This window comes from Vicugna pacos, chromosome 10 (assembly GCF_048564905.1).
Source record: "Vicugna pacos chromosome 10, VicPac4, whole genome shotgun sequence".
NCBI classification, from domain to species: domain Eukaryota; kingdom Metazoa; phylum Chordata; class Mammalia; order Artiodactyla; family Camelidae; genus Vicugna; species Vicugna pacos.
This window is the reverse complement of record NC_132996.1, coordinates 74,928,298-74,954,999: the sequence shown is the minus strand read 5'-3', so window position 1 is coordinate 74,954,999 and position 26,702 is coordinate 74,928,298. Positions and strand designations below refer to the sequence as shown.

Here is a 26,702-nt window from a genome sequence, read left to right as displayed (position 1 = left end):
TGAGCTGGCCCTGCCCACTGCTTTGCAGCTGCCTTAAGGTCAGAACACAGCTCACTGCCAGCTCCCGCCCGACCCTAGAGGCCCGAAGCCTGGAGGGGGCCTGGGGTGCGGAGTGGTCTCATGGAGGCAGCCTCCCTCCAGGCAGGGCCAAGCACAGACCCACTCGATCAGGCTCAGGCTCGGGTGAGAGCAGGGGGCGCCGCCCCTCCCCCACCCACAGCGTGGCCCCTTCAACCTGAAACAAACCAGCCCGCCCCGTGCAAGAAGCAGGGGAGGTGCGAAGCCGCTGCGCCCCAGGGCTGTGGCTGAGCTTTCCTGTCCAGGACACTGCCTGTGACCAAGACAGTCACTGCCAGGTGCTAAGTTCTCTCTAAACATGAGAAACGGGCTGTGAGGTGCATGGCATGGGGCCTCACCGTGTTAAAATATTTCTGAACGGGCCACCCCTCCCCGTCTCTGGGTGATGACTCTCTCCTGCTCAGGGTCTCAGCTGCTGCCTCCTCCGAGAAGCCTCTCCTGACCACCCCCCAGGACCAGCCTGTCCCTGGGAGAGGCTTGTCCTCAGGGAACTAAGAACTGGGGGCTGATGCTGATGAGGGGTGCCGTGTCCCTGTGCCCCCCAGCGTCTGACACAAGGTGGGAGTGGGGGAATGTGGCAGGACCCCAGCTCTGGTCGCCACTTCAGCTTCCAGTACCTTCTGGCCTGTGAAGCAGGACGGCTGCAGCGGACACCTGGGTCCCCCCAGGAGGGGCCCAGGTGGCATGACCTCCCCTGGGCCAGACGCCTGCCCCGGAGCTGGGCTGTGGTCCCTCTGGGAACCTCAGACTTGAAGTACAGACCAGGGAGGGGGCCACTGGGCTGACAGCAGGGTCAGGGCTGGAGAGAGGGGCCCTGACTGTGGCCCCTGCTGTCCATTTCCGTTGCTCACGCCACATGCGCCTGAGGGCCTTCTGTGGTCACTTCCGGTGGTCAGAGCTGGCTTCTGCTGCCTCCAAGACGGTCTCAAGCAGCACATACTTGCCAGCTGGCCATGGGGACCTGCTGCTCTGCCCACCGCACCCGGGGGTCCAGATGCTCCTCCTATCTCTTGTATGCCGGGGGAGCTGCTAAGAGGGCTGGGCTAGCGGGTGCACCTCATCTCAGGAGCAGAGCTGAGGATGGGCTGGGACCTGCTCATGGTCCCGCAGTGTCCCTGCCACCTAGTGGGAAGACTCTTGTGACCCCCAAGAGGGGGACAGGTGGACATGGGGGACAGGTGCAGATCCACAGAGCCTGGCTGACCTGGAGGCCCCAGTAGGCCCCAGACTGTCCATACACACTGGGCCAGGCCCACTGTTCTGAGGGTCACCCCAGCCTGCAGCTCCGGGAGCCTCAGCTCAGAGGACCTGCACTCCCACCAGCCGACAGCCGGCCCGCTCTGCCCCTCCTGCTGCTTCTGGCAGGAGACGCGGAACTACGATGATGCTGACGCACCCCTGGCGCCCGGACAGCGACTTCCAGGAGCCACCTGATGTCCAGGGTGACGTGGAGACAGCTTCACAAGCTCCAAAATGATATACTTTGGAAAACCAGGCCCAAAATGTGCAGCCCGCCCCCCAAGGTTCTATTTTAAAGAAAATGAGAGGAGGAAGCGGCCCCACGGTCCCAGGAACCATGCCCCGTGAACAGCTTCCCTGCAGAGCCTGGTCCCAGGGAGGCTGCTGCCCAGAGCTGCCGCGGGCTGGGACCAGGATGTCTCCCCGTAGGCCACGCATCTGCCAAGTCGCCGCTCTGGCATTTCCAGGTTTGGGGGACCCTTCTCGGGACAAAGCCCTTCACCAACCCCTCTGCCGAGGCTGCCACGGCCCCGCTCCCCACGTCCTCACCTTCCCGCCTGCCCCCTCTGCTCTGCAGAACATCCCCCCACACCCTGCAAGGCTGGGCCCCTGCAGGCTGGAAAGGCAGGAAGAGGAAACCAGCACGGGGGCGTCACAAGCACTTGTTACACGAAGGAAACCCAAGCAACCCCACTTCATCCACAGAGCCGCCTGGAACGAGGCAGCGGGGCTCCTGGAGTGCCAGGCTCGGCCGGGGGGATGGGCTCCTGAGCTCACACCCATGTCCTGCTGGGTCTTCAGCCACCCCCTCGGCTTACCGGGTGCCAGTGTCCCCAGAGCAAGTGTCCACGGGCTATGGACTCAGAAGAACCTTCTGGAAGCAGAGCTGGGGGAATCTTTCCACTCCGTAGTGGTATCAACGTGGCAGACAGTGCCGCAGAGGCGGCGTCAGTTAGTCAGTTCAAGTCTGTGAATTAGTCTGAACAGCGGGGCTGCGTCAGGCTGCCCTCGAGGGGTCTTTCCGCTGCTCGGAGCCTCGGCCTTCTCCCCCGACGCCCTCCGGGCACAGATCCAGTGACGCAGGCCTAGGGCTCTCCTGGAAACCTGGGTTCCCGGGATGGCCTGCGCAGCTGGGAGGGGCCGGGGTCTCAGGCGCAGAGGGGAGGAGGCGCCTCATCCGGGTTACACTCCAGCCCCGCCAGGGAGGCCGCAGGTCCAGACACCGCGTCACCCAGAGACTGCACGGGGGCTCGGCTGTCCCGGCTGGCGGCTCCAGGCCTGAGGGATCCTGGTGTGGGGGCAGTGCCCCGCCCCCCAGCTCCTCGATGGATGGAGGGCTGCAGGCCGGCCTTGCCTGACCCAGTGGGCAATGCACATTCCGAGTCCGGCGTCCGAGCTGCGCAATCAGGCCAGTGAAAGCGAGCCCCCACCCAGCATCAGGGGTGGGAGCTGGAGCCGCCACCCGGGTGGGTGCGGGGCATCAACTTTATTGACAGACACATATGTACACGCGTGTTACAGGACACCACACACCGTAGGGAAGACCAGATGCTCATGATCCAGGGGATAAAAACAGCACCGTGAGCGGCGTCCACCGGCCGCACCGGAGAGGCCGCGCTCCGCCCTTCCTCGGGGCTGGCAGCAGGCGTCCACTTCCAAGGGCGCCGGTCACTCAGTGTCCGCTAACAACTTGGCCAGCAAGTTTCTTCTCCTCCTTCTCAGCATCCCTGCCATCCTGGGGTCCTTCCTGTGCCAGGCCCGCAGCCCTTACACCGTAACCTTCTCCATCACACCCTCGGCGACGTGGACCTCGTCCCCCTGGACAGTGACAGCAGCCGACTGACCACACATGTGCTGGTGGTCCTTCCAGTCCTGAAAGGAAGGACAGACCCCGGGTCACAGGAGCTGCTACCTCCAGGGCAGGGCCTGAGCGGGGCCCCCACGCAGGTGCGCCCAACCCCCCGTGGCTGGACTCCGAGCCCAGTGCCTCCCACACCTCCCTAGTGTTGAAGGGACCAGCCCAAGAGGCAACAACCAGGATGAGCCCTGAAACATGGCCACGCTCTGACCCTGCCGTTCCCTCTCAGGGACCGAAACACAGTCACCGCACCTGCAGGGATGCTGGTGGCCGAGGTGGCTGCCTGCCTCGAAGCTGGAGCCGCCAGGTGTCCACAGAGGGGCGGGCGGCTGTGGCCCCAGGAAGCTTGGGGAGGACGCCCCCCACCCCTGTCAGGGCAGGAGCTGCTGTCACCTGTTCACAGGTGGGAATCGGAGCGGAGCTCCAGGACCAGGGCTCTGGAGGCCCAATGGCGAGGTTAGGGTTTGACAAAAAATGACAAGACACACACACACACAAGAACGGAAACAGTGCATCCAAATGCTGACAGGGAGATTTCCTGGGTACCTTTGTGCTGTTCTGTGTTTTTTAAGTTTTCTATAGTAAGTGTGCCTTACTTTTACAATAAAGTAAAATTTGAGATCATGACAGGCATACCTGGGAGAGACCATGGGTTCAGTTCCAGAATAAAGTGAATATTACAATAAAACAAGTCACGTGAGTTTTTGGGTTTCCCGGGGCTGATAAAAGGTGTTATACGACACTGAAGTCTGTCACGTGTGCAACAGCGTGGGTCTAAAACAATCACTGTACAGACCTTCATTCAAAAACAGCCCACTGCTAGAAATGCTGACCACCGCCTGATGGCACAGGGCTGGCACAGGGCTGGCACAGGCCTTCAGTCTGTGAAAACACCAATGCCCGGGAAGCTTGGCAACACGAGGGACGCCTGAGTGCTACAGAAGTAAATTTTTAATTTGAAAATTGTCTGGAAACAGACTATGTAAATCCATACAGTGTGTAAAATTTCACACATGCAAGTCTCAAGTTTACAGTGTTTCACACCGCACATAAAAATCAACTCAGTATTACCCGTAAAAATGAGAGCTCAAATGATACATGTTCCAGAAGAGAGCAGGCGCCTCCCGGCCCTGAGTCAGGCAAAGGGTATGAGGTCGGACACCAGCAGTGTGATCTAAGTTAAAACCTTTTTCTTTATAAACTAGACTCCATCGAAATTAAAACAACTTTTGCCCTGCAAGTGACACTATTAAGAAATAGACAAGTCACAGAGTGGGAGAAATTATTTGCAAATCACATTCTGATAAAGCACTTACATCCAGAATACACACACAATTCTCCGTACTTGACAAGGAGAGAAGCAATCCAATCCAAAAATGGGCAGAAGATTTGAACCGACGCTTCCCCTGAAGGATATTCAGCTGCCAACAAGCACGCGAACCATGCTCAGCACGGCTGGTCACCAGGGAAATGCAGCCACGCTCACTGTGCCACGGTGCCACACCCACCCGAGAGCTCTGGCCAGAGACGGGCAGGTGCAGTGGACGGGGGCGCACGGACCGTCCCATCCTCACTGCGGGGAAGGGGGTCCTTAAGAAAGTGAAATCCACTGCTAGGTGTCCAGCCAAGACAAACAAAAACCTATATCCACCCCAGAACTCGTCCGTGAATGTTCCCAACAGTCCTACGGCAGAGACCCCTCAGATGTCCACCAGCTGTGAACGGGAGGACTAGGCCCGGCCACACCGTGAGTTCTCAGCTGCGCCCAGGCTCCACACGGACGAACCCTGGAGAAACACTGACAGAGGAAGCCAGATGCAGGGGACCGCATGCTCCATGGCTCCTGTTACATGAAACATCCAGAAAAAGCAAGCGGACAGAGAAAGCATTTTCGTGGCTGCCAATGGCTGGGAGTGTGGGCCCGGGGGCTCTGCTGGAGGGAGGGAAAGGTCTAACACTGGACTGCGACGTTTGCACAACTGCAAACTTACCAAGAATCACAGATTGCGCCTTATGTTTAGTGGGTTTATGGTATGTAGATTTTGCCTCAGCAAAGACGTAAAACACACACACACCCCTCCTGTGGGGTCTGGAAAGGAAATACAGTCTGCAGCTCAAAAACCAAAACAATTCACGGCCCTTGCCCAACTTGTGAAAAGATAAGTGATGTGAACTACTTCCAAGGCTTCCCAGAGCAGAGGGAATCACGGAGGCGGCGTGGCGGGCAGGCTGCGAAATGTGAAGCCAGTGTCACCGTTTACTACCGGTATCTGGGGGCTGAAGTCCCCTCGGGTCCTACGTACCGTTCTTGTTGGATCCCACATGAAAAGTATGGTTTTGAAATCCACTGCACATCGATTTTTGTAAATAAAAGCAGAGCCTATGTGTTTGTTGGGGCAGCAGTCGAAGGAGGACAAACCTGACACAACCAAAGGAAGAAACAGAACCTTCTTCTCCCAACTCACGGCAAGAGACCCAGCGACTGGGGGCCGCGCTCAGACAAAACGCACCTGGCGGAGACGATTCCACCAGGAAACAGACCCGTGAGTCTTCCTGCGATGGTTCAAACTCAGGGACAGTTCACAGACCCACCGCCCTCCCAGATCACCAGGCAGCACAGAGCCTCCCCGGCTCCCACCGCCCGGGGCCCCTAAGTGCAGTGGCACAGCCACCCACGTCGACAACCCTCAGGGGAAGCAGACCCATGGTTCCATCTCCAAGCCTCTGGTCCCCGGACACAGGCCAGGGCTCACGGGCAAAGCTGGGAGGCGGGTCTTGCCCCACAGACGCCCCTGAGAGCTCTCGCCATCCCCCTCAGGGCGGGTCCCGCAGGAAGTAAGGACACGCTTCCTCCCCCGGCGGCCCCCACAGAGTTGGGGTGAAATGTGCCCGGTCCCGGACACCCTGTCCTGCCCGGGACCCCGCTGAGAACGGGGGGCTGAGATGGCGCCCCAGCAGGGGACCAGCTTTCCCGCAGGCGCAGAGGCAGTGCCAGTGCCGACACCGGTGACGGGATGTGTGACGGCTCGGTACCCTAGTGGTACCTTTGTTCACTGTGCACAGTTTCAAACCGGCACAAAGGAGACAGAATAAACCCTGGGGCTACAGTCCGCCACTTGGCCCTCGCTCCGAGCGAGGCTGAGGGAAGGTCTAACTGGAGCTGGTGGCCGCTGCGCTAGAAAGCATCCTGAACTCTCAGGATCAAAGGGCGAACAGCAGAGACTAAGACGGACAAGCGCAATCCTGCCCGCTGCCAGGACCACGACGAGGTGTCCCAGACGCAGGGGCTGGGACGAGGTCAAAGCCCTGGGCAGCAGGCTCTGGGCCTTGCCCGGCCACGGCACCCGCCCCGTGGGGCTCCGCCGGGCTTGGCCTGGACCCGAGCCACGGCGGATGCCGCGCCGTGGGAATGGGTGGAGCGGGGGAGGAGGGTCGCGGGGGCCTACCTTCCTCTGGCAGAAGGTGGAGCAGTAGTTGACCTTGTGGCAGCCGGTGCACTCGCTCATGGCCTCCCGGCCGCAGTTGACGCAGGACTGCTGCAAGAGGACACGGGGCCGTCAGTGCCGTGGGGACGCCTCTGCCCATGGTCCCTGCAGCGCCAAGGGATCAAGGAGCCCCGGAGGCCTCTGACACGTGTCCCTGCCCTCACGCCCAGATGCACATTCCCGCGACCCCTGGAATCAGCTCCCTGGTCCTGTGCAGGGTCTATGCTCACGGGAGGGACACGGGCCCTGCATCACAGCAGCGCACACCCTTCTCCAAATGCCGAGGAATTTCACTTCTGCCAGGAAAGTGTATAAACCAAACTTAGGAAGAATGGATTGTCAGGCATCAGTAGCATGTCCTGGCCCTGGAACCAGACTGGCCAGGCGGCTCCACAGCCTGCACCCTGGCCACCACCCCGAGCCCATCCACGCGGCCCCACTTGGACCAGCCGGGACAGCAAGTCAGCATACCCGCCCAGGACCTCGGGGATGCCTACCGAAGACACCAAGGATGGGGTGTGCAGGCGGACGCCAGCATGGGCCCCCGTCACTGGGGAGCATATGACCCACGCACAGATGAGTCAGACAGGCCTGCGTGCGGTCCCCCACCGCTATTCCACTTGGATGCGCAAAGCAGCGCACTGCTCCCTGGTTTCTGTTCGGAACTTCAGCTTCCTTCTTCCACAGCATTGCCCAGTGCTGTCTGTCTGCTCACACAGCCCCCCATGTGCACTCGCTTCCTTCTGGAGAACGAGCCTTAGGATGGGGCCTGAGGTGCGAACTGAGCTCACCCCCCACCTCTCCCTTAGATGATGAAGTACTTGAAGAAGGAAACAAAGTCTGTAACCACACAGAGAAAGTCCTCCTGGGAGAGCAAAGGGTTCACAGATCCCACCTGCGCCATGGGTGGGGCAGGGCTGGGGCTGGGTGAGAGGCCCCGGGACCCTGGCCCTGCCCGTGCAGCTCGAGGGCCCCCGCCTCGTCCTCAGGGCCCCTCCCGTCCCCCACCCCCCAGAGCACGTGCTGCCCTGGCCCCCAGCTTGGATCTGGGGACAGCTCGTGCTCAGTGAGTGCCTCTGAACTGAACCAAAGGCCTGCGTCACGGACAGACCTCATGGGCCCTCGTGTAGTAAGTACTTTCAACCCTTTGGGCCTTCCCAACACATCCCCTTGGGAAAATGATTTCTTCACCAGAAGTAACCAGGAGCCCGGGGTTCGAGTCAGACACATCAGCACGACCTCCGTCAGTTATGTTCAGAGGGAGACGGTACAGAAACCCTCAGCTGCGTCTGCCCACACCCGTCAGGACCCGCACGTCTCCCCGCTGTCGGCCAAGAGGGCCTAAGACCATCCTCCAGGAAAGGAACCAGGCTCCTTGGAGAAACGGTTGAGTCCAGAGCTGGGGCACTGAAGGGGGAGCAAGCGAGGGAGCTCCCAGCCACCAAAGACACAACGACGTGAGCAAAATGCGTGGTCGCGTCCAGTAGCAGCCCAAGTCTGAAACAGTCACGCGTCTGTCTTTTGAAAAGAAAGTTTTAATGGAGGTACTGAGGATGGAACCCAGGACCTCGTGCACGCTAAGCACACACTCGACCACTGAGCTGTACTGTCCCCCTCATGCAGAAGAATTCCAGACACACACCTAGATGCGCCCCTGCCGCACCCAGGGCGGACGAGCTCGTGACCAAGTGTGGAAGGGAAGTCACTTCACGGAGCGCAGCCTCTGACCTGCCCCCACCCCGGGCCTGGGGGGAGATGAGCCCACTGCGGGAGTGGCTTACAAGAGAGAAACCAGAAAGCGCCCCCCCCCCGTGGTGGGGCTCGGCCAGGAGGCACATCTGCATGCAGGACTGACCTGCCAGTGCCCTGGTCCCAACGGCAGCCTCCAGGCCTGAGAACTGTGCCCGCGGACTCCAGCCTTCCTGCACATCAGAGCCGCACTCGCCTCAGGGAAAGGGGGTTAAGAAGCTGGCTACAGCCTGAGAGGCCAGCCCCAGCGCCCCTCCCCCAGCCCCACTGGCAGAGCCCCGTGGCCATGTGGCTGGCTCTCTGGACACCTTGCCCTTGAGGGAGGGGCATGTGGCTGCCTGCCCGGTTTAATCTCTGCTGAGCTAATTACACACGCAATGAAAATGCCCCACTGGTCAAACTGGCAAAATCTCCTTAGTTTCACCTGGCCTAGAACTTGATTTTTTAAGAAATTCCAAATAAAACGTCAAAGCAGGCAGCCCTGGCTGTGAGCACCTGCATCCTGACACGGGGGTGGGGGGCAGGGGGTACCCCACCTCCTCGAGCTCCTGCAGCCTCACCCATGGGTCCCCCCATCGGCCCCACCGAGGAAGAGGCAGTGGGCGGTCAGTCCAAGCAGGAGCCTCTTGGACACCCCCGGGGGCAGCGCCCCTCCCCCGGCAACCCCTGTGGAGCGCCCCCAGCGCCCTCCGCAGCCCATGGCCACTCCCCCCGGCCCCACAACCGCCATGCTTCAGGGACATGACTCGGGTCCCCTCCCCCGTGACCCCTCCCTTGAGCAGCACCCAGAGCCCCCACGAGGCACCAGAGAACAGACCCTCCAAAGAACCACCGTCCAGCTCAAGAGTCCGTTTGCCAAGAACCCAGGTGCGGGTGATGCGTCACCACAGGGCCGCTGAGATCAGACCCTCACCCCCTTAAAATGGGAAACAACACTCAGCGCTGAACACAGTTAACCCACATCTGAAGGTTCGCAGCGGAACCTCGTCGCCCACGGAGCCCCCGCCACCAGCACAGACACCGGGCTCCCTCTGGGCTACGTACCCAGCGCCCAGGAGAGTCACGGGGCAGCGGCCCGTCTCCGACCGCTCCAGAGAAGGGACAGGCACGCGTGTAAGAGCCCCGGAGGCTCTCCCTGACGGGCTCAGCGCTCTCCCCCAGCAGGGACTCTGAGGGCAAAGGGATCACGTGTCCCATCTCCGTCTCAGAACACGTAAAATCAGAAACAAAACCCAACGCAAAGCCCAGCCTTCGGCAGGTGGGGGCGCCGCACCAATGCGGCCGCATCAGAGGCCCGGCTGAGGCAACACACAGCCTGTCCTGCTGGGACCAGGGTTCTGCACAACAGGAGCTCAGCCTCTGGACCAGACCTGGGCCAAACCTGACAGTGACCAAGAACTATTCCCTCGGGAAAATCAAGGCACGCGGGGGCTCCGTGCCCGACAGTGACCGCGCGACCAGCAAGGTGAAGGCGAGGCCCCTGCGCGCCCGTCTGCGCTTTCTCCTCCTCTTTCCATCTGTCACCTGAGAGTTTTAACAGACAGGAGGAAGTGTGTCTCACTCACTTGTAACTTTATTCTGTGAAAGAAACATCCACAAAAACTAATGAAACATGTAAAACTGAAAGTTAAAAATACTTCTCTCTTTCACTTCCTTGCTGGGGTGAAGTCAGATTTCTGTGCGGTCGGCGCCACCCGGACCCAGAGCACCCATCCGGCCTTCCACCCGGTCTCCCAGGAGGGAGAGGCCCAGAGGCTCCAGGCAGCCAGGAGGCCAAGCGGCCCGAGGTGGGCGGGGGGGGGGCACAGCGTTTCCCCAAACGCGCAATCCCAGCAGCGTCGGTTGAGAGAGAGCGTGCCTAGCCCTGTCCAGGACGCAGCGATGGCTCCAAGCACGAAGGCCAGGGTCTGCGGTGCTGGTGAGGACATAGGGGGACCGGACATGGCCCACAGGCCACGGGTGTAAGAGGGCTGCGGCTCCCCAGAGAGTGAAACTGGAGCTGCTGTGGCCCCAGCAGGCCCCTCCTGCGTGACCAACTGCTGCCACAAAGAGCAGGATGTGGTGTGCTGAGTGTGACTTAGCTGTAGAAAGGGACGGAATTCTGACACATTCTGCAACGCGCACGTTCCTTGAAAACATTCTGCTCAGTGAAAGAAGTCGGCTTTCACAAAAGGCCACGTGTTGTGTGAGTCCATTTCCAAGAAACGCCCAGAACAGGCAAACCCGTGGAGACAGCAGGTGGGCCCAGGTTTCTTGTGGGGAAATGAGCTCATCTTGGATTAGGTGGTGGCGACAGTTGTACAAGTTTGTGAAGATGGTGGGAACTACTGGAAAGGGTGAGTTTTGTACATGTAACTATATTTCAATGAAGAAAAAAATGCTCTTTCATTTTGCACATTGGGGATTTTTCTAGAGTATATGATCAGAAATATGTGAAAACACAAAGACAATCAAGACGGTTGTAACAACAAAAACCAGATGTGATTAAGTATTTTAAAAACAGGACTGGTAAGATACTTAGGAACATGAAATACATAGAAATTCAATTATTAAGAAATCAGTTTCACGAGGGAGGGTGTAGCTCAGTGCAGTGGTAGACTGTGTGCTTAGCACGCAAAGTCCTGGGTTCAATCCCCAGTCCTTCTGTTAAAAAAAAAATTGGTTTCAGACGGGCCCAAGACTACCTTTGTTTCACACACACGTGCCACGCAGCCATCAAAACAGAGGGTGAACTCGGCTGCCGCCCAGTGACACACAGCAGCTCGTGCAGGGCGGAACCCCTCGCAGACACACCATGGACCTGGAGACGCGACCTGAGGGCCTGACGGCAACTAAAGCAGCAGGAATGGGGGTGGGGGATTGAGTCCTGAGGGAGGGGGAAAGGCCGAGGCAGGCGTGGGCAGCCTTTCCTCCAGGGCCTCCCCGGCCCACGAGGTGTGTGCGGACACAGCTCCAGCCAGAGGCTGTGGTCACCTGGGCTGCTGGGGCAGAGTGTCTGGAAGCCAAGGGGAGAAGTGCACAGCCCGTGCAGGAGCCGGCACCCAGGAAAGAACCTCCAGCAGGAACACAGGCCGAGGTGGGGGCCCTGCTGTCCCACCCGGTGGGCTCGATGGGCGGCAAACTCCTGGGCTGCTGGTAAAACCCAGTCAGCCCCACCCGCCCCAACGCAGACACTGCCTGCCCTAACGATGTGCTGGAGACCAGCAGGGGGCTCAACCACCTCTGAGAACCCGCCCAGCACTTCCCAGGACCCCACGGAACTCAGAGTCCCTGCCCGGAGAAAGAGAAAAGGCCCACGAACACCCAGAGGTGACAGGAGAGCGAAAGCAGAACTGGGCATCTGGAGCTGACAGTGACAAGCTGGCTGAGGGGTTCGGGGCACTGTCACGAGGATGGTCAGTGGCCAGAGGCAAAGGCCACCCCGCCGAGCAGCCCGCTGGGGGTGCGAGTGGAGTAACGCAAACTACAGGAAAGAAGCCTGCAGGTTCCACGTCACAGCCTCCCGGTGACTGGAGCCCCTGATGGTGTCCCTGGGACCAGGCCCCTCAGACACCGCTCCTCTCCAGCGCGTCTGCAGCGGAGGCCGGGCCCTGTGGGCGCAGGACACTCCGGGACAACTGCCCACAACCCGGGTCGCTGTCCCTCTGCAAACCCGCAGCCTTAGTCTGGCCACAACCTTTCCACAGCCCTTTCAGCACAGAAGCCAGAGCCCCTGTGTTCCGAGGGCGTCCTGCCCGGCTCACCTCCCAGACCAGGCTGTGGGTGACCAGCTCCCGACAGCCTGCCCCCCAGCTACACCAAGACGGCTGCCTTTTGTCTGCCTGGAAACTGCAGCAAACGTCTCTGACACCCTGAGAACAAGGTCCTACACCAGCCTTGGCGCGGGACCCTTCCCTGCGCTCCTCCCGGGAACGGCCCAGGCCGAGGCGCCCGGGCTCCCCGTGCCCTGCAGCTGTTCCTTGATCCCGTCTGCTCTCCAGCTTCCAGCTCCTGGCTAGACTTAGGATGTTGCGAGAACCAGAGAGATTCTAAACCAGGAAGCACAGCGACCAACACGAGGAGCCTCCGGGTGGGCCCAGGGGGACGGACAGCAGCGGCCGCCGCGAGCCTGGAGCAGGGGTGGCAGAAACTCGCCAACCGGAAAACAAAACAGGCCGGAGTCTCCTGACCCACAGCACCCAGCAGAGCCCCACACACGTGGTTGCCGCAACTGAAGGAGCGGGCAGGGAGACGGGCATTAAGAACGTTCACAAACACAATGACGGAAACTCCCCAGCTGCTGAAAGCCAACCTCGGGACCACAGGCGCACCCCTGCTGTTAACCGCGTCCCTCTAGGCCCTGTATGGGATGCCCGAGGCACCCCGACGCTGGAGGGAGCCCTGCTGGGTGACCGCCCAGAGCCCCCGCCACAACCCCACCACCGCAGGTCAGGGCCCGACAACCAGGGTGTCCCGGGGCCCACCAGCCGCCCTCATCCTGCTCTCCCTGCCCCCGGTGTGGCCCTGCTCCCTCAACGCTGGACCCCCCAGGTGCCTCCTATCTCCCAGGGATGTCTTCTCCACAGTCATTGCCAAGCCTGCCTGACTCACCGCACCTGACTGACGTGAAGCCCACAGCCCGAGATCATCAGAGACCCCAGAAGCTTCAACAGGAAGAAAACCACACCAGCCACGCCACTGACCCCAAAGACAAAGACCTGGGAGCGCAGCCGGCGGGAGGAGAGTGTGGGCGACGGCTGCCTTCGCGTGGGAAGGGCCCCTTCAAGGTGCTGGACCGACACCCGCCTGCGCGGGGAAGGTGAGGGGGCACCTCGGGAGCAGCGGAGGGACCGCCACGCCAGGAACGCGGAAGGCAGGCCTCCTGCACGCGAGAGAAGGAGGCGGCTCCCACCTCGGCAGCGGTGGCGTCACAGGACAGCGTCCCTCCCCAGCGCCCGGGGAGGAGCACAGACTGCGTCTCAGCAACCTGGAGGTAACGGAAATGCACGCTCCCGCCCGAGCAGGATAAAGCAGAAAGCAGGAAGAGGTCCAGAAAATCCTCGAGTATTTGCAGACACTAACAGCCACCATCTCGGGCAAAGAGACCTCAGACTTTCTGCTTCTTGTTCGCCCTGTGCTTTTCCCCTTTGCTGTAAAACTCAGCACTAAGGACGCGCTGGTGGGGAATCACACTTTTTCCAAATGTATTTTTAAATCGCTTCTTTCTGCAGGACAAGCAGCAACGTATTTCTTCCTTGAAAACAAATTAATTGCACATTAAGAACTCATTTAGAAAATCAAGAACCTGAAAAACTCTCCTTTCTCCTGATCTATACAAAGTAGGAATGAATACAAATTTTTCTTATGTGGATTTGCTGGAAAAAGTCAACCTGACTTATTTACAAACCAAGTCCACAGTTACTGTAACTGAGTAAGGAGACTGAAAACACACAGCATCCGTCCCCGGGCTCCCAGCCTCCCCCTGGCGAGGTCTCTGAGCCCAGCGGACAGCCCTGAGCCCTCCTCTCGCCCCAGGCCTGAAACTCCCCACCCACGCCCTGGGGCACCTGGCAGACTGGAGCCTGCAGGACCTAAGACTGTGCTCCAGATGGGGCTGAGAGACCCTGGGCTGCAGGAAGCGGAAGACTCAGGGCCAAGGAGACAGTGTCCACGGGGTAGCAAGATGGGGGCGGAGAGGGCTACTGCAGGGCGCTGGGAACAGGAAGACGCCCATCTGCCCCGCAGCTGCCCAAGCACGCCCCAGAGGATGTTTCTCCAAACTTAATAAAGACCCGTTTTCACTGGGGGACGAAAACCTGAAAGTCTAGGTGAACGTTCGAAAACAAGGGCTGGAACACGTAAGTTTTTTTTTTTTTAATAATTTCTTTTTCTTCTTATTTTTTTCCCCTTAATGGAGGCACTAGGGATTGAAGCCAGGACCTCGTGCACACCCAGTGCGTGCTCCACCCCCGAGCTCCACCCCCACCCGCCAGGTTTCTCCTTCTGAAACAAGTCAATCTTATAACTGTAACAGCCGTCCCTCGTCTCCCAGAGAAGCCAGTCTGCAAACGATCCTCAGAACCCTCTCCCCCAGAAAGGCGGGGTGGGCTCCGTGAGCTGCACACGGAAGCGGCCAGCCACAGACTCACGGGTCTCACAGTACCTCTTTCCGCTCCGCGTCAGCCTGAACGCGGGCCTGGGCCACGGCAGCCTCTCGGTAGGAGCTGGCCTGCTTGGCTTGTTCAAATAGCGTCTTCAGCTGCTGCGCCGTGTTGAGCAAGGAATTGACCATCTCCTCCAGGTACAGCCAGCTCCGCTGCTCTGACATCTCCAGCCCGCCAACCACCGTGGGAGAGACGGCTTTGGTGGGGGTGGAGGGTGGCACCGCCAGGGCCGGCAGGGAGGTCAACACTAGAACGTTTGGAAGCAAAGTAAAGCAGGAAGTTAACTAACAGGTTTCCTGGCTCCCAGGTGCCCATCAAATGTGGGAGAGCAGGGCGGTGGGGAGGCTGCGACAAGTCCTGCCCTGTACAGGGTGACCGCGGACTCGCAGAGCCAGCGAGAGAGCAGGGCCGGCTAGGGGTCCTGGTTAAATCGCATAATCATGAACCAGACAGAGTGAAATCTCCTGGTTTCATTTCTGCTCACGCAGAAAGCCTTCCGGATGCCTGAGGTCACAGGGGATGGATGAGGGATGCTGGGAGGCCGGAGAAGACGAAGGAAGTCAAGAAGACGCGGAAGGGACCCAGAAGGGGCAGGACGGGGACCCCCATGCGGAGGTGCGCGCACAGTGCCCACCTCCGTCCCTGGAGGGGCCTGGGGGCAGAGACGCCCTGTGGCCCGAGCGCACCCAGGGCTGTGCTGTCGGGTGTCTAACATTCAACCTCCAGGAGAGAATCCGATCACGTCTGCCGATTCCCTGGTGTAAATGCTCCACCTAGGCCGGCTTCAGGCTCCCAGCGCGAGGCCACCGGACGTGGGCCACACAGGACGCACAGACCCACTGTGGCCAGGGCCAGACTCAGCCGTGAACCTCATTCCCCACTGACAGGGTCAGGATCTGGGAGGAATTACACCACCAACCCTCGCTGGGCCGGACACTAAGGAGAGGCCAGCGTGACAGGGCAGCTCAGGACTCCCGCTGGCCAAATCTGGGGCCGCTGCACACAGATCATCACAGCAAGTTCCAATGCCCTGAGTAAGACAGGGACCCACGAGTCCATGCTGACATGAGAGATGAGCCAGAAAGCAGCCGTGGGATGAGACTGGCCGATGCAAGAAGCCCCACTCAGGGCACAGGCTGACCACAGCGCGATGACCCTCCTTCTAGGGGCCGGGCTCCGGCCACAGCAGGGTCCCCAAGGCCGTGGCCTGGCCGAGGGGCCCCCTCCGGTGCGGAGAAGGAGGTAGAACTGAGGTGAGCTTCGAGGACGGAGGGAGTTTTAAAGCAAAGGAGAGAATAAGGAAGCAAGCAGATGAGAGTGGGAAGGCAACGCTTCACACGCACAAGGACGAGTTCCTATCTTGTGGCCTCACCCGTGTTGATGAAAAATGTGAAAAACACAAACGTCCACCAGCTGGGACTACAATGCTCCCTTTAAAACAGTGAACTGACAAGAAACGTATCCAAAACACGTGGCCAGTGACAAGTCAAACTCAAAACGCACAGGCAGGGCGACGTCCCTGTGCGGTGCCAGGCGGGCGCAAGGCAGACACACGCCCCGCCGGGCCCGCTCACCCAGCAGCGAGGGCCCAGGCCGCCTCACGGGAGGCGGGCCAAAGCGTGGTGTCTGGTGAGAGCCCGGCAGAACCCTGGGCTCAGCGGGTCATTGGTCACCACGGGGGCAGTCTCACAGCACAGGGAAGCCCAGGGCTCCCAACACCAGCAGGGCCCGGCTCGGCCAGCTGCCATCTGAAAACCCAGCACGCCCCACCTTGCCCGGAAGGCCCCCCAGAAGCAGCCGCTGTGAGCGGATGCCGGGCGGGGGCTGGCCCACACTGACCTATCTTGGGGTGAGCGGTTGGCAGCGCGGCCTCGGGGAACGGTGCGATCTGGCAGCTGTCCTGGTAGCCTGGGTAGTGCGGCTCCGGGTGGCCGACCCTGCAGGGGGGCTGCACCCCCGCCTCTTGCACTGTCGAGAGAAGAGGACGCGACAGCCCGTGACCGGCTGCTGGCTGCAGGTGTCACGGCTCAAGACCCTGCAGCTGCGCCAGCCAGCAGGGGCGCTCCGGGCTGAAACGCCGGGCGGAGCGCACACAGTGCCAGTCAGCTCCACCTGCTCCCTTTCCCTCCCCTAACGAGGCCACGGGGGCACACAGGGACACAGCGGACGTCCGCGCCCCGCGCTTCCATATCCAGTCCCCTCTTGCCCCGCCCACCACTCCAGGCCAACGAAAGGTCCCCACTGGAGGGACCAGGCTGCCCACAAACCCCAACTCTGTGGGCGGACCCGCAGGCGCCAAGACAACGTGCCTGTGGCTCCGGCAAAGACGTCGCCCTGCGCTGGGCTCTCCGAGATGACGGCGGTGGCCTCCACAGTGGACGCCCGGTCAAAGGTCAGCGCGCCGGAGGTAGTGATCTGGCCTGAGGGGGTCACGGTGACTGGAAGAGAAGAAGCAATTTCACTGCAGGGCCGGCGGCACCCCACCAGGCGGGTCTCAGACACCGTGGAGGGCCAGCCACCCCCCAGGGACAGTGCCTGGTGCCTGTGGGGATGAGGGACGCCCGACCACTCCACTCGATGGCTCAGGCTGCTGGACTCCAAGCACATGATGTGCTGCCTCAGCAGAAAACAAGAAACAAAGTTTAAGGTAACATAACTGCCTTGTAATTTGAAGTAGAAAAAGATTTTCTTCAGAGTTAAAGACAAAAAGGCATTTCGGGGGCTCAGTCTTGTCTTGGCCTACGAGCAGCCAAGGACACGGGGCGGCCCTCACCTGCCACCCGCGGGGTCAGCCTGGTAGCACGGGAAGGGCTCTAAGGACCGGACTGACTCTGACGACTCTGAGACGGCTTCTCCAGTTCCCCCACCCCCCAACCTGAGGAGCAAGGAGCAGAAGTTTCCTCCTCCTCCTTCCCTTCCTGGACCCTTGTCAGCCGTCCCCATAGCAGGGGCCCCGGAACCCCCTATGGGGCCAGGAGGCTGCACTGACCCGTGTCCTCGGCTCCTGGTCACCACAGGTGGTCTCCTGGCAGAGGACAGGCCAGCAGCCGAGGACACAGACCAGGCCCCGCTGACCACCCTCCGCCCGCGTGCCCAGCGTGTAAGCAGCGTCATGCGGAGAGCACGTCAGTCTCGGGATCTGCTCCACGAACACTCACAGGTGGTGGCGGCAGTGGCCGGGAGCAGGGTGATGTTCTTGGGTGAGTCCTTCTTGACCGGCACAGGGGGCAGCTCGCTTTCCCTCTTGCGCCTTTTGTAGGGGACAAAGAGCCGGACCGGGCCGCTCTGCAGGGAGAGGCAAAGGAGGATGAGAGGACACCCGCGTGTGGCCCTCCGCCCTGACCACATGACCGGCTTCAAGACGGAGCTACAGCCCGAGGCCCGACCCCTCTGTGGCCCCAAGCTCCTGACGACGAGAGGAAAGGCCTCCCGGACAGAGCGCATGGGGGCTGCCGCCCCAGACAACTCCTGGCAACATCGTGCTTTCAGGGAGCCCTGGGAGACAGGGAGGGGAGAGCCCGCAGACACTGGCCCCCGGCCCGGGGCCTGGTGGGGCAGGGGCAGCGGGAAAGCGGTGGAAGCAAGGGGCGTCCCGCTGGCCCTCTCTGCTGCCCTCCAGACCTACCAGGGTCCCCTGGTGGACTTCCAGCCCGCTACGCTCGCCCCGGCTTCCAGAGCCCCCACCGGGCTCCTTGTGAGGTCGCTCTCTGCTGGCGTCCTCCACGAGGAGATGCTGCCACCCCACCTTCTGCTGCGGCCAGCACCGTGTCCCCAGACTCACATGTGAGGCTCTGTCCCCGGGCCCAGCGGTATTCAGAGTAAGAAAGCCACAAAGGTTCAATGAGGTCTTGAGGGGGGCATCCTGATGGGATTAGTGTCCTTGCAGGGGGAGCCCTGGATCTCAGGTGGGGCTGCCAGACTCCCCTGCAGTGAGGAAACTTCTGAGGCCAGCCACCACTGTGGTGCTCTGGCCCCGCAGAGTCCCCAGGGCCCCTCCTCCAGCTCTCTGGACACAGGAGGCTCTCGGAAGCCTCTGTCCGCTGCCCCGTCTCTTCCTCTGTGCGGCTCACACACCTGTTTCTTTACACGTCTCAGAATTTTGGGGGGGCCCTGGACACTTCACGTGATGTGTTGTAGCAACTGTGCAGGTGACCCTCTCCCTCTGGGCTCCCGGCGGTGGCTGTGGGGGGCCAGGCGCCCACTTGGCCGGCAGCGCTCCACTTGGTCCGCTTCCCAAGTGCTCCACACACAGGCGGCCCCGCCGTCTGAGCCAGTCGTCTCAGGCGCCTTTACCGGGTGGCTCCTGAGGGAAATCTTCGAGGAGGGCTCCTCGCAGCCATCACCTTCCCTGGTCCCTGGTGTCGCTGGCTGAGCCTCTCTGCTCGGAGCTGCAGGGACGGGGCTCACGGCCCGGGGCCCGCCACCCTGTTGGGCGAGCTGGGGCCAGGACCACGGCTGCGCCGAGCTGGAGGGACTGGGGAGGGGCAGGTCCTGGCTCAAACGTCAGACTCAGAAGATTTTCCTGCATAAACGTCTTTTCTGTTGTATGCCCCCAGGATAACGTCCAGTCGCCTTAAATGGTTGCTTTTTCTTTAGTAACTTTCACCAGTTAAGGTTACTCCTCTGGGGAGCGGGCCCACACCACCGTTCCTGTCGTGGAAGCCAACACTCCTAAGCCTGATGGAGCCGGGTGTCCAGGTTGCTATCTTATGGCTTGTGCCTTTTGTTTCAGGTCTAAGGAATCCTGGGTCTAACCCGGGACACAAAGATTTTCCTGGGTTTCTTCTAAAACTTTGTGAGTTTTATGTTTTGGATAAATTTTGATCTCTGATCCATTTTGAACTCGTTTGTATGTACAGTGCCAAGTTTAGGTCACGGATCGTTTCTGCGCCTGTGAATGTCCAGCCATCCCCACACACTGCACTGGGGAGACCCTCGGGGGACTCGTGTGGACAGCCGGCCTGCTCCTGGATGGGCAGGTCTCCCTGCACAGAATCATGCAGTCTTGACAACGGAAACACGGCGACTCTGCAAGCCCAGATTCAGCCTCTTTCCCTACACCCTCCTGCTCTCCTATTTCTTTTCGTTCCGACATGAATTTTAGAATCAGCTTGTTGACAGCTACAAAATCCTGCTGGACCTCTGAAGAGAACTGTGCTAACCACACACCAGTTTGGGGAGAACCAGCGTCTTCACTACGCTGAGGCCCCCTCCAGGGACAGTGTGTAGTCACGTCTTCTCTGACTTCTTTCGTTGGCGGTTTCTAGTTTTCAGCGTACATACTCTGTACATGTTTCAGCAGATTTACACCTGAGATCCCAGCGTTTTGGAGTGGCTGTAAACAATCCACTATGCACTCTCACCCCCTCAGTGGAACCCAGTCCCTCTTACTGCTCCTTCTGTCCTCGTGAGATCTCTGAGGGTCTCACCTGCTGGTTTTCCCAAGCAACCTTTACAGCTATTTTATTTTCAGAAAAACATCCCACTGGTCATTCTACTAGAAGGAATCTATACATGATCTATACGTGAACTGAACAGTTTAAGAATATTTAGTTTTTCCACTCAAGAGCACGTCTCTCCAGTTTTTTTCTGTATCTTCTGATAATTAACCAGATGAGTAATCAAAATTTAAAAAGAAAACCTCACTAAGCAATTCTTACTTAATTTTAAAACGTTTAAAAATAACACCTAACAACAAGGAGAGCTCACACAGCTGGCGGTCCACGCGCCACTCGCCAACGTCACGCTCTGAAGGCTGCACGGGCAATGTGTGCTAAAATTAATCAAAGTTCACTTTTTAAACATTTAAGAATTTAGCATAAATATTTGAAAACACATTAAAAGCTCTGTACACAGAACAGTCCAGGGTGGTGTTTTTTACAACACGATGTTAAAAAGTGTGGAACATAAAATAGGACATGTACATTTGTTGTCACCATTAAAAAAAACCATCTTTGCTTTTGGGGTTAAGATGGTGACATCACAGGAACTGTCCATCACTTAGGAAAGTTCCCTTTCATGCTCCTGAGCAACCCTCGGGGGCCAGCCCCGGGGTCCACTGGAAGCATCACACATCAGAGGAACGTCTGAAAAACAGAACTAGGTAGGGGGAGACAGTGAACAGGTAAGGACCGCAGCGGTGCCGCGGGGATGCCAGAGCAGAGCGGAGCCTGCACTCACCAAGGTCATGTCGTCACAGCAGGCAGCGCAGGTGCAGGAGGCCGCGTGAGGGTTCAGGATCCCGTCCTGAAGAGCAGAAAGTCTCGCAATGTCAGGAAATCGGCCCCATGCGAGAGCCGTGACCCTATACTCCAGCATGTCCCACCACGCACCCCCACCCTGAAGGGCAGCCCATCTCCCCGAGAACCCCGCTCCTTCCTGCAGCATGCGGACTCCCCACCAACACCCCGTGGGCTGGACCACAAACAGGGCAGGCCTCTCTGTCCCTGTCCTCCTGGGTCTCGCTCATGAGCACGCGTCATTAAAGTCTGACTCTCATGCTCGGACGGAAGCCATCATTGCTGCCCACCAGTCCTTGCCTCACCGTGCGAGTAACACCCTCCTGGGATGCCAGGGAGGCGGGGCACAGCCCGTCTCACGGTGGGCGAGTGGGGGTCTCCCCCCGGGGCCTGCATACCTGGATGAGGCACTGCAGCGGCCGCCCCGCATAGCGGATGCTCCTCTTCCAGTCCTTGCTGCTGGCCCTGCCTGCCATGGCTTCAAACTCCGTTGGGCTGTACCAATTCTCCCCCTGCTTGATGCACCGGCCCCGGCCTCCTGCAACCACACGTGAGTGTCAGGAGAAAACTGCCAGGCCCGCAGCTGCCCTCTCCTGCCTCTTCCACAGCCGACCACAACCACTAGTGCACCCTATCCGCTCCCTTGGTGGCCCCCACAGTGAATCTGTGGGCCCTGCTTCCAGTCGCCCGCCGATCTCCCCCCACCACCCAGGGTCACCACGAGCTCGTCCATGTTGCACACGGCGCTCACAGCCTCTGCCCTACTTGCAGAACCTGGGCCTCCGGGTCACTGAGCTGACTCAGGAACTCAGAGGACTTGGCCCAGCCCTGCCCACCAGGCCCCGGCCACCACCATTCCTCAATGCACCACCCCCCATTTTCTTAACCGGTTCACGTGTCGTTACAGCCGTGCTGGGCCCTACTTATTGTGGGGGGCCACAAAAGGAAGGGACGCCTTGAGCCCAGGCAGCAGAGCCCGAGGGCCACGGCTGCTGCTCACCGGAGCCCAGCCGGCTCTTGTAGAGGGTGCCGCTGACGTTCCGGCACCGCACCGGCAGCTCCCCGGCGTACACCGACGGGTCCCAGTTGTACTTGGTTCCACCCTTTTCTTGGCCGGGAGCCAGAGGAGTCGGAGGAGACTGGGGGCCTTGAGCAAAGAAAGCATTTTAAAAAGAAGAGACAGAGAACGCACCCCAAAACAATAGTAAGCACGGTGAACACAGCTTGATTCTAGCAGCAGGTGGCCCAGTGGTCCCCAGACCATCCCAACTCAGCTGCACTGTCTCCTCTGACTCTGGGCAATGCCTTCTCTGCCTGGAAAATTTTCCTTTTCCTACTTAAAACTGAATAGAATCTGATAAATGAGATTCACACAAAGTGAACGAGTCTTCCCCCAGAATAAACTCCGCCTGGCAGTGTTTTGCCCCTGGCGCACGGGGTGGTACCTGGAGTGAGGGGGGCAGCGGGTGCCTTCAGCCCAGCAGTCTCCACGATGCTCCCGTCCGTGTGCACAACGATCAGGGTGGCCTTCTCGGTGTTCAGGCTGTCCCCAATCTGAAGGGCTGTCCTACCCGACTGCAGGAAAGACCGCCCAGGAGTTGTCTCAAAGGACAGTGGAGGCAGGACACCTGTGTGCTGGGATGCGGTCCTGCAGGGGTTCTAGCTGACATCACCACCGGGAGGCCCACCATGCCTCGCTCCCCTGAACAACTCACACGCAGAGCCAAGGCCAAGAAGAGGCATCGCCAGGTCTGCGCGGCCCTGAGCAAACGCTCACAAGCCCTTGTCCAGGTTAAGGAATCAGCGTGCCCCCGGGCTCACCCCCGCCAGGTCACGGGCCTACAGGGAGACTTTCTGAGAGGCCGAGTCTACAGCCACAGTCGAGGCCTGGTCCAGGACCCCGTCCTGTGCGTGTCACCCCCAGAGGCTGGGGCCTCCAAAACCGGGCTGCTCACACGCCTCTCCGGGGGGCTGGAGGCTGCCCTGACCATGCCTGCTTCCTTCAGGCCAGTCAGACCCCCTCCTGTCCCCGCTGGAGCCGAGCCCCACGCTGGCCACCCCAGGTGCACTCCTGGGCCCGTCAGCTGGTCAGCTCTCCAGGCTTCGCTCGGACAAGCCTGGGGTAGACTAGAGACCTCAAAGCACTCTGTCCAAACGCGGGGTCTGGACGCTCTAATGCTCTCCCAGTCAGAGAACACGACTAACTGAGGCGACGTGGGGAAGGACGCCGGCTGCAGGCAGGAGCCCACTGCCTGGCTACCAGCAGGGCATCCTCACACCAGAGAGAATAAACCGAGTTTCTCAAGTCTGCCCTCCAGAGTCCTTCACTACCCTGCCCTATTACACTTAATCGTGTGAGCTTTCTGTCCACATCCAGCGATAAGAACTCAGCTTTTGGGTATAGTGTCCCAGGTGTGTGATCAAGGCTAAAAAGACAGAGACCACTTCCACCTCCCCTTCCTAGGGACCCAGGGCCACCACCCCACCCCCCGCCCCCAAGGTCTGTGGAGAAGCCGGTGAAGGGGTAGGCGGAAGTGCTTCCAGGCCAGCTTACCAGCACGTGTCCTGACAAGGAGGCGGCGTTGGCCACCGACGTGGTGAAGACGTTGTCTGCAGAGGCGCCCACGTTGGCCACAGTTACGGTGGTCACCTCTACAACACAGGGGCCTGACTCAGCGCAGGCGGACCCCTCATGGCGGGTCCTGGTCAGGTAGCGCACGGCGGGGGAGACCTAATGCTTTCCACACAATGCTCAATTGACGTTTCCAGACCTCAGTCTACATGACTCGGCTCCTCCAAGAAAGAGGCCTCTCCCTCCCAGCAGAGCCTTCTGTGCACAATGAAAACCCACAGTGTGCCCGCCCCCAGACAAGCTCATGTCCATACCCCGCTTTCCTCCTGCCCCCCCATCTGCCGCAGATCTCTTCCTCCTTAAAAACTCATCAGACCTGCCTGTGCCTCCCTGCCCCCCACCCGCACCACGTCAAGCTCAGCCCCTATCAGCGGCATCTGTGCACAGGGGGGCTGCACCCCCACCACCATTCAGCCACCTGTCACCCCCAAACAGGACCCGCTCCTCCTGTCTGCACACACCTCCTCTACCAGCCTACTGCCCGGCAAACGCCCCCTTGGGTGGCACAGCGTTCTAGAATGTCCCATGCTGAGGCCGGTCTCTGGCACGTGGGAGGTACTCAAATTGACAGAGAGAATCCTGCACATTCCATCCACCCCACACTCACGAACCTGCACTAAAAACACCTGCTCCCCATCTGTCTCCACTGTGTCCCAGGAGCCCAGTGCTGAGGGGGTCTGTCTGGAAACACACACACTCTCAGTCTAAAGAGTGACAGACAGTCACAAGCAGCTGTCTGTCCAGAGGAGACAGCCTCAGCTCAGCAAACGTGTCCTGCTGGGTTACTTACACCTGGACTTTACCAGGCCTCAGTAATTCATACAAAAAAGTTTAACCGTTTTAACATGTGTGAAAAACACAACGATAACAAACTGTGGTTACGGGGTGGGGGTGGAGGGGAGAAGGGAGGGATAGATTAGGAGTTTGGGATTAATAAATACACGCTACCATATATAAGATAAACAAATAACAAGGACCTACTATACAGCACAAAGAACTACATTCAGTATCTTGTAATGAGCTGCAGTGAAAAAAACCTGAAAATCTGTTTATATATATGTATGCGTGTGTGTATGTCTACATATAACTGAATCGCTTTGCTGTACGCCTGAAGCTAACGTTGTAAATAAACTTCAATTTAAAAAAAAACACAACTATAAAATTTTGCCAAAACCCCCCACATGATGTAGATACATTTCTCTGGTGTTGCAATGAATGGTGTCTCTTTTTTGGGTTCAGAAAATACATGCAAAGGACATAAACCTGAAGAAAAACCTCCCAGTCCAAAATCTCAGTGTTTAACCAGAGTTTAACAATGAAAATATAGCTCTCTAAGGGCTACAGAGCCTGCCTCCCCCACCTTCTGCAAAGATCCTGAACACACCGCATGCAGACCAGGTACGCTAACCCAGAGGCACCCGGCGGCGCGGGACCTGGGCTGCTGGCACAGGGCTGAATGAACACCGGAGCAGCAGGGTTGTGAAGCGCCGCTGTCCAGTCCTGAAACCCATGAAGCTCCTGAGGGGAAAACTGCCTTAGGACACTCTCCAAGGGTTCTGGCACCCAGCTCTGAGGGCCCTCAGGAGCCCCCAAAGGGAAGGGAGGAACACTTGGGAAAGTCTCTACCTCCTTCGGACAGCACCCTGGGGAGGCACAGCCTCTAAAGATCGCTTTGGGGCGGGAGTCACAAAACTTGATGAAGTTCTGTGCGGCAAGAACAAGGTGCGCCGGCAGCCCCGTGGTCCCCGGGAAGGGACGTTCCATAAAAGGAAACGAGGGGCAGATAGAGACCTGGAGGGGGTCTGAGGAGCACCGGGCTGACCTCTGGGGTCACTTCCCCCGAGGCTGTGGCCCTCCCAGGTTGGGTGAGCGCTGCTCAGTTCACATCTACACCGGCCCTTGGGATTCTGTATGACCAGATGCGCCCACTCTTGGGCTCCTCCAGGGCAGGGTCCACGTCTGACCCTCGTGTCACCAGCACCCAGGCAGGACAGACGGAGGAAAGGACAGGCAGGACCAGAAGCAGGTGCTGAGAAGGTTCCGGAAGGAGCGCAGATTGCTGAAAGGACGGGGTTGGGCTGGCACAGGGAAGGGTTCAGGGAGCACGTGTGCTGCAGGGTGGGTGCAGGATGCTCACATGGGGCAGATGTGCAGGAACACAGAGCACACAAGGTAGGTGAGAGGCATGTGCAGGGGGAGGAGGTGGGCTGGCCGGCCAGGCGTGTGCAGGGCAGGTGCGCGTGCGGGGCCAATGTGCAGGGCAGGTGCGCAGGGCAGGTGTGGGGCAGGCGCGGACAGGTGCGCGGGAACCGCGGGCGAGCGGCACTTGCCTGCGAAGGCGGCGGCCGCGGCGGCCTCGTCGGGGCCAGGCAAGGCCTCGGCGCCCATGTCCATGTGCCCGGGCTCGGCGGCCATCACCGCCACGGCCGTCACCCGCCGCGTCTCGCGCTCGGCCTCCGAGTCTCCGTCCTCCTCCGAGTCCTCGTCCCTGCTGAGCACCGGCTCCTCTGCCTCTCCTCCCGCCGCGGCCGCGGCCGCCGCCGCCACAGCGGCCGCGGCCGCCACCGCCGCCGCTTCAGCCAGACCCAGCTGCTTGGCGGCCGAGTCCGAGTCCTCCATCCGGACTCCACCGAGCCCGCCCGAAGGCCGGGACGGGGCCCGAAGCGCGCCGCCCGAGGAGGCCGCCCGAGCGGGCCGAGCCGAGCCGAGCCGAGCCGAGCTTGCCAGAGGAGCGCCGCCCGAACCGAGCCGAGCTGAGCCGAGCCGAGTCCGCCCGAAGACGGCGGCCGAGCCGAAGCCGCCCGAACGGGGGCCGAACCGGCACGAAGCGGCCCAGTCGCACAGAGCCGAGGCCTAGAGCCCGGAACCGAGGGGGGCCGAAGTCGTCCGAAGTGCGGAGCCGAGTCTGCCCGAATTGGTCCGAGGCCGCACGAGGGTTTTCGAGAGGCTCTGCGCTAGCCCTCCTCAGTGCCTATGAAGCCGCGCGGGCCGCGGCCCCAGCTAACTGTGAGGCCGACTCTCGCCGGCTTCCGACGCAGCGTGACCCGGCCAAGAGAACCTGGTGCCGCAGACTCCGTTCGCCCCCGCCGCCAGCACGAGCCGAGTCCTCCCGAGGTGGAGCCGAGCGGTGCCGAACGCTCCCGAGCCCGGATCCTTACGCGCCTCGGCTCTCCGCCTCCTCCTGTCCGAAAGCGCCCGAGCGCTGTCGGACAGGCTAATCGGGCCTCGGCCACAGTTCGGAAGCAACTCCCGAAACGCGGCGCCGTCGAGCCGCTTCGG

The 26,702-nt window shown here is 60.1% G+C and overlaps 1 protein-coding gene across 3 annotated transcripts; it reads right to left on the bottom strand.

The window, feature by feature from the left end:
• Positions 1-1,960: 1,960 nt before the first annotated feature.
• DEAF1 (DEAF1 transcription factor) lies at positions 1,961-26,693 on the bottom strand. Of its 3 annotated transcripts, XR_012076882.1 has the most exons (14): positions 25,754-26,693; positions 23,346-23,443; positions 22,237-22,366; positions 21,792-21,938; positions 21,190-21,329; positions 20,733-20,798; positions 17,711-17,837; positions 16,862-16,990; positions 16,392-16,520; positions 14,552-14,799; positions 6,622-6,711; positions 4,492-4,973; positions 3,428-3,568; positions 1,961-3,189 (listed from the first exon to the last, which is right to left on the bottom strand). XR_012076882.1 is itself a non-coding variant. In XM_072970616.1 (12 exons), the coding sequence occupies exons 1-12, from the start codon at positions 26,040-26,042 to the stop codon at positions 3,085-3,087; spliced, it is 1,698 nt and encodes a 565-aa protein (XP_072826717.1). In that variant the 5' UTR covers positions 26,043-26,691; the 3' UTR covers positions 1,961-3,084. The 3 variants fall into 3 exon arrangements, 1 of the variants encoding a protein (XP_072826717.1); XR_012076881.1 differs by having other exon boundaries at positions 3,428-4,973; XM_072970616.1 differs by lacking the exons at positions 3,428-3,568; positions 4,492-4,973 and having other exon boundaries at positions 25,754-26,691.
• Between the last annotated feature and the right edge of the window lie 9 nt (positions 26,694-26,702).

What these genes read in the sequence shown, in the direction of transcription:
- DEAF1 (XM_072970616.1), bottom strand. Translation starts at nt 26,042, where the DNA reads ATGGAGGACTCGGACTCGGCCGCCAAGCAGCTGGGTCTGGCTGAAGCG. An exon ending in CGCTGCAGTGCCTCATCCAG is followed by an intron (nt 20,799 to 21,189) that starts GTATGCAGGCCC and finishes TCTGCTCTTCAG; the next exon opens with GACGGGATCCTGAACCCTCA. An exon ending in GCTGTGACGACATGACCTTG is followed by an intron (nt 17,838 to 20,732) that starts GTGAGTGCAGGC and finishes CTCTCCCTGCAG; the next exon opens with AGCGGCCCGGTCCGGCTCTT.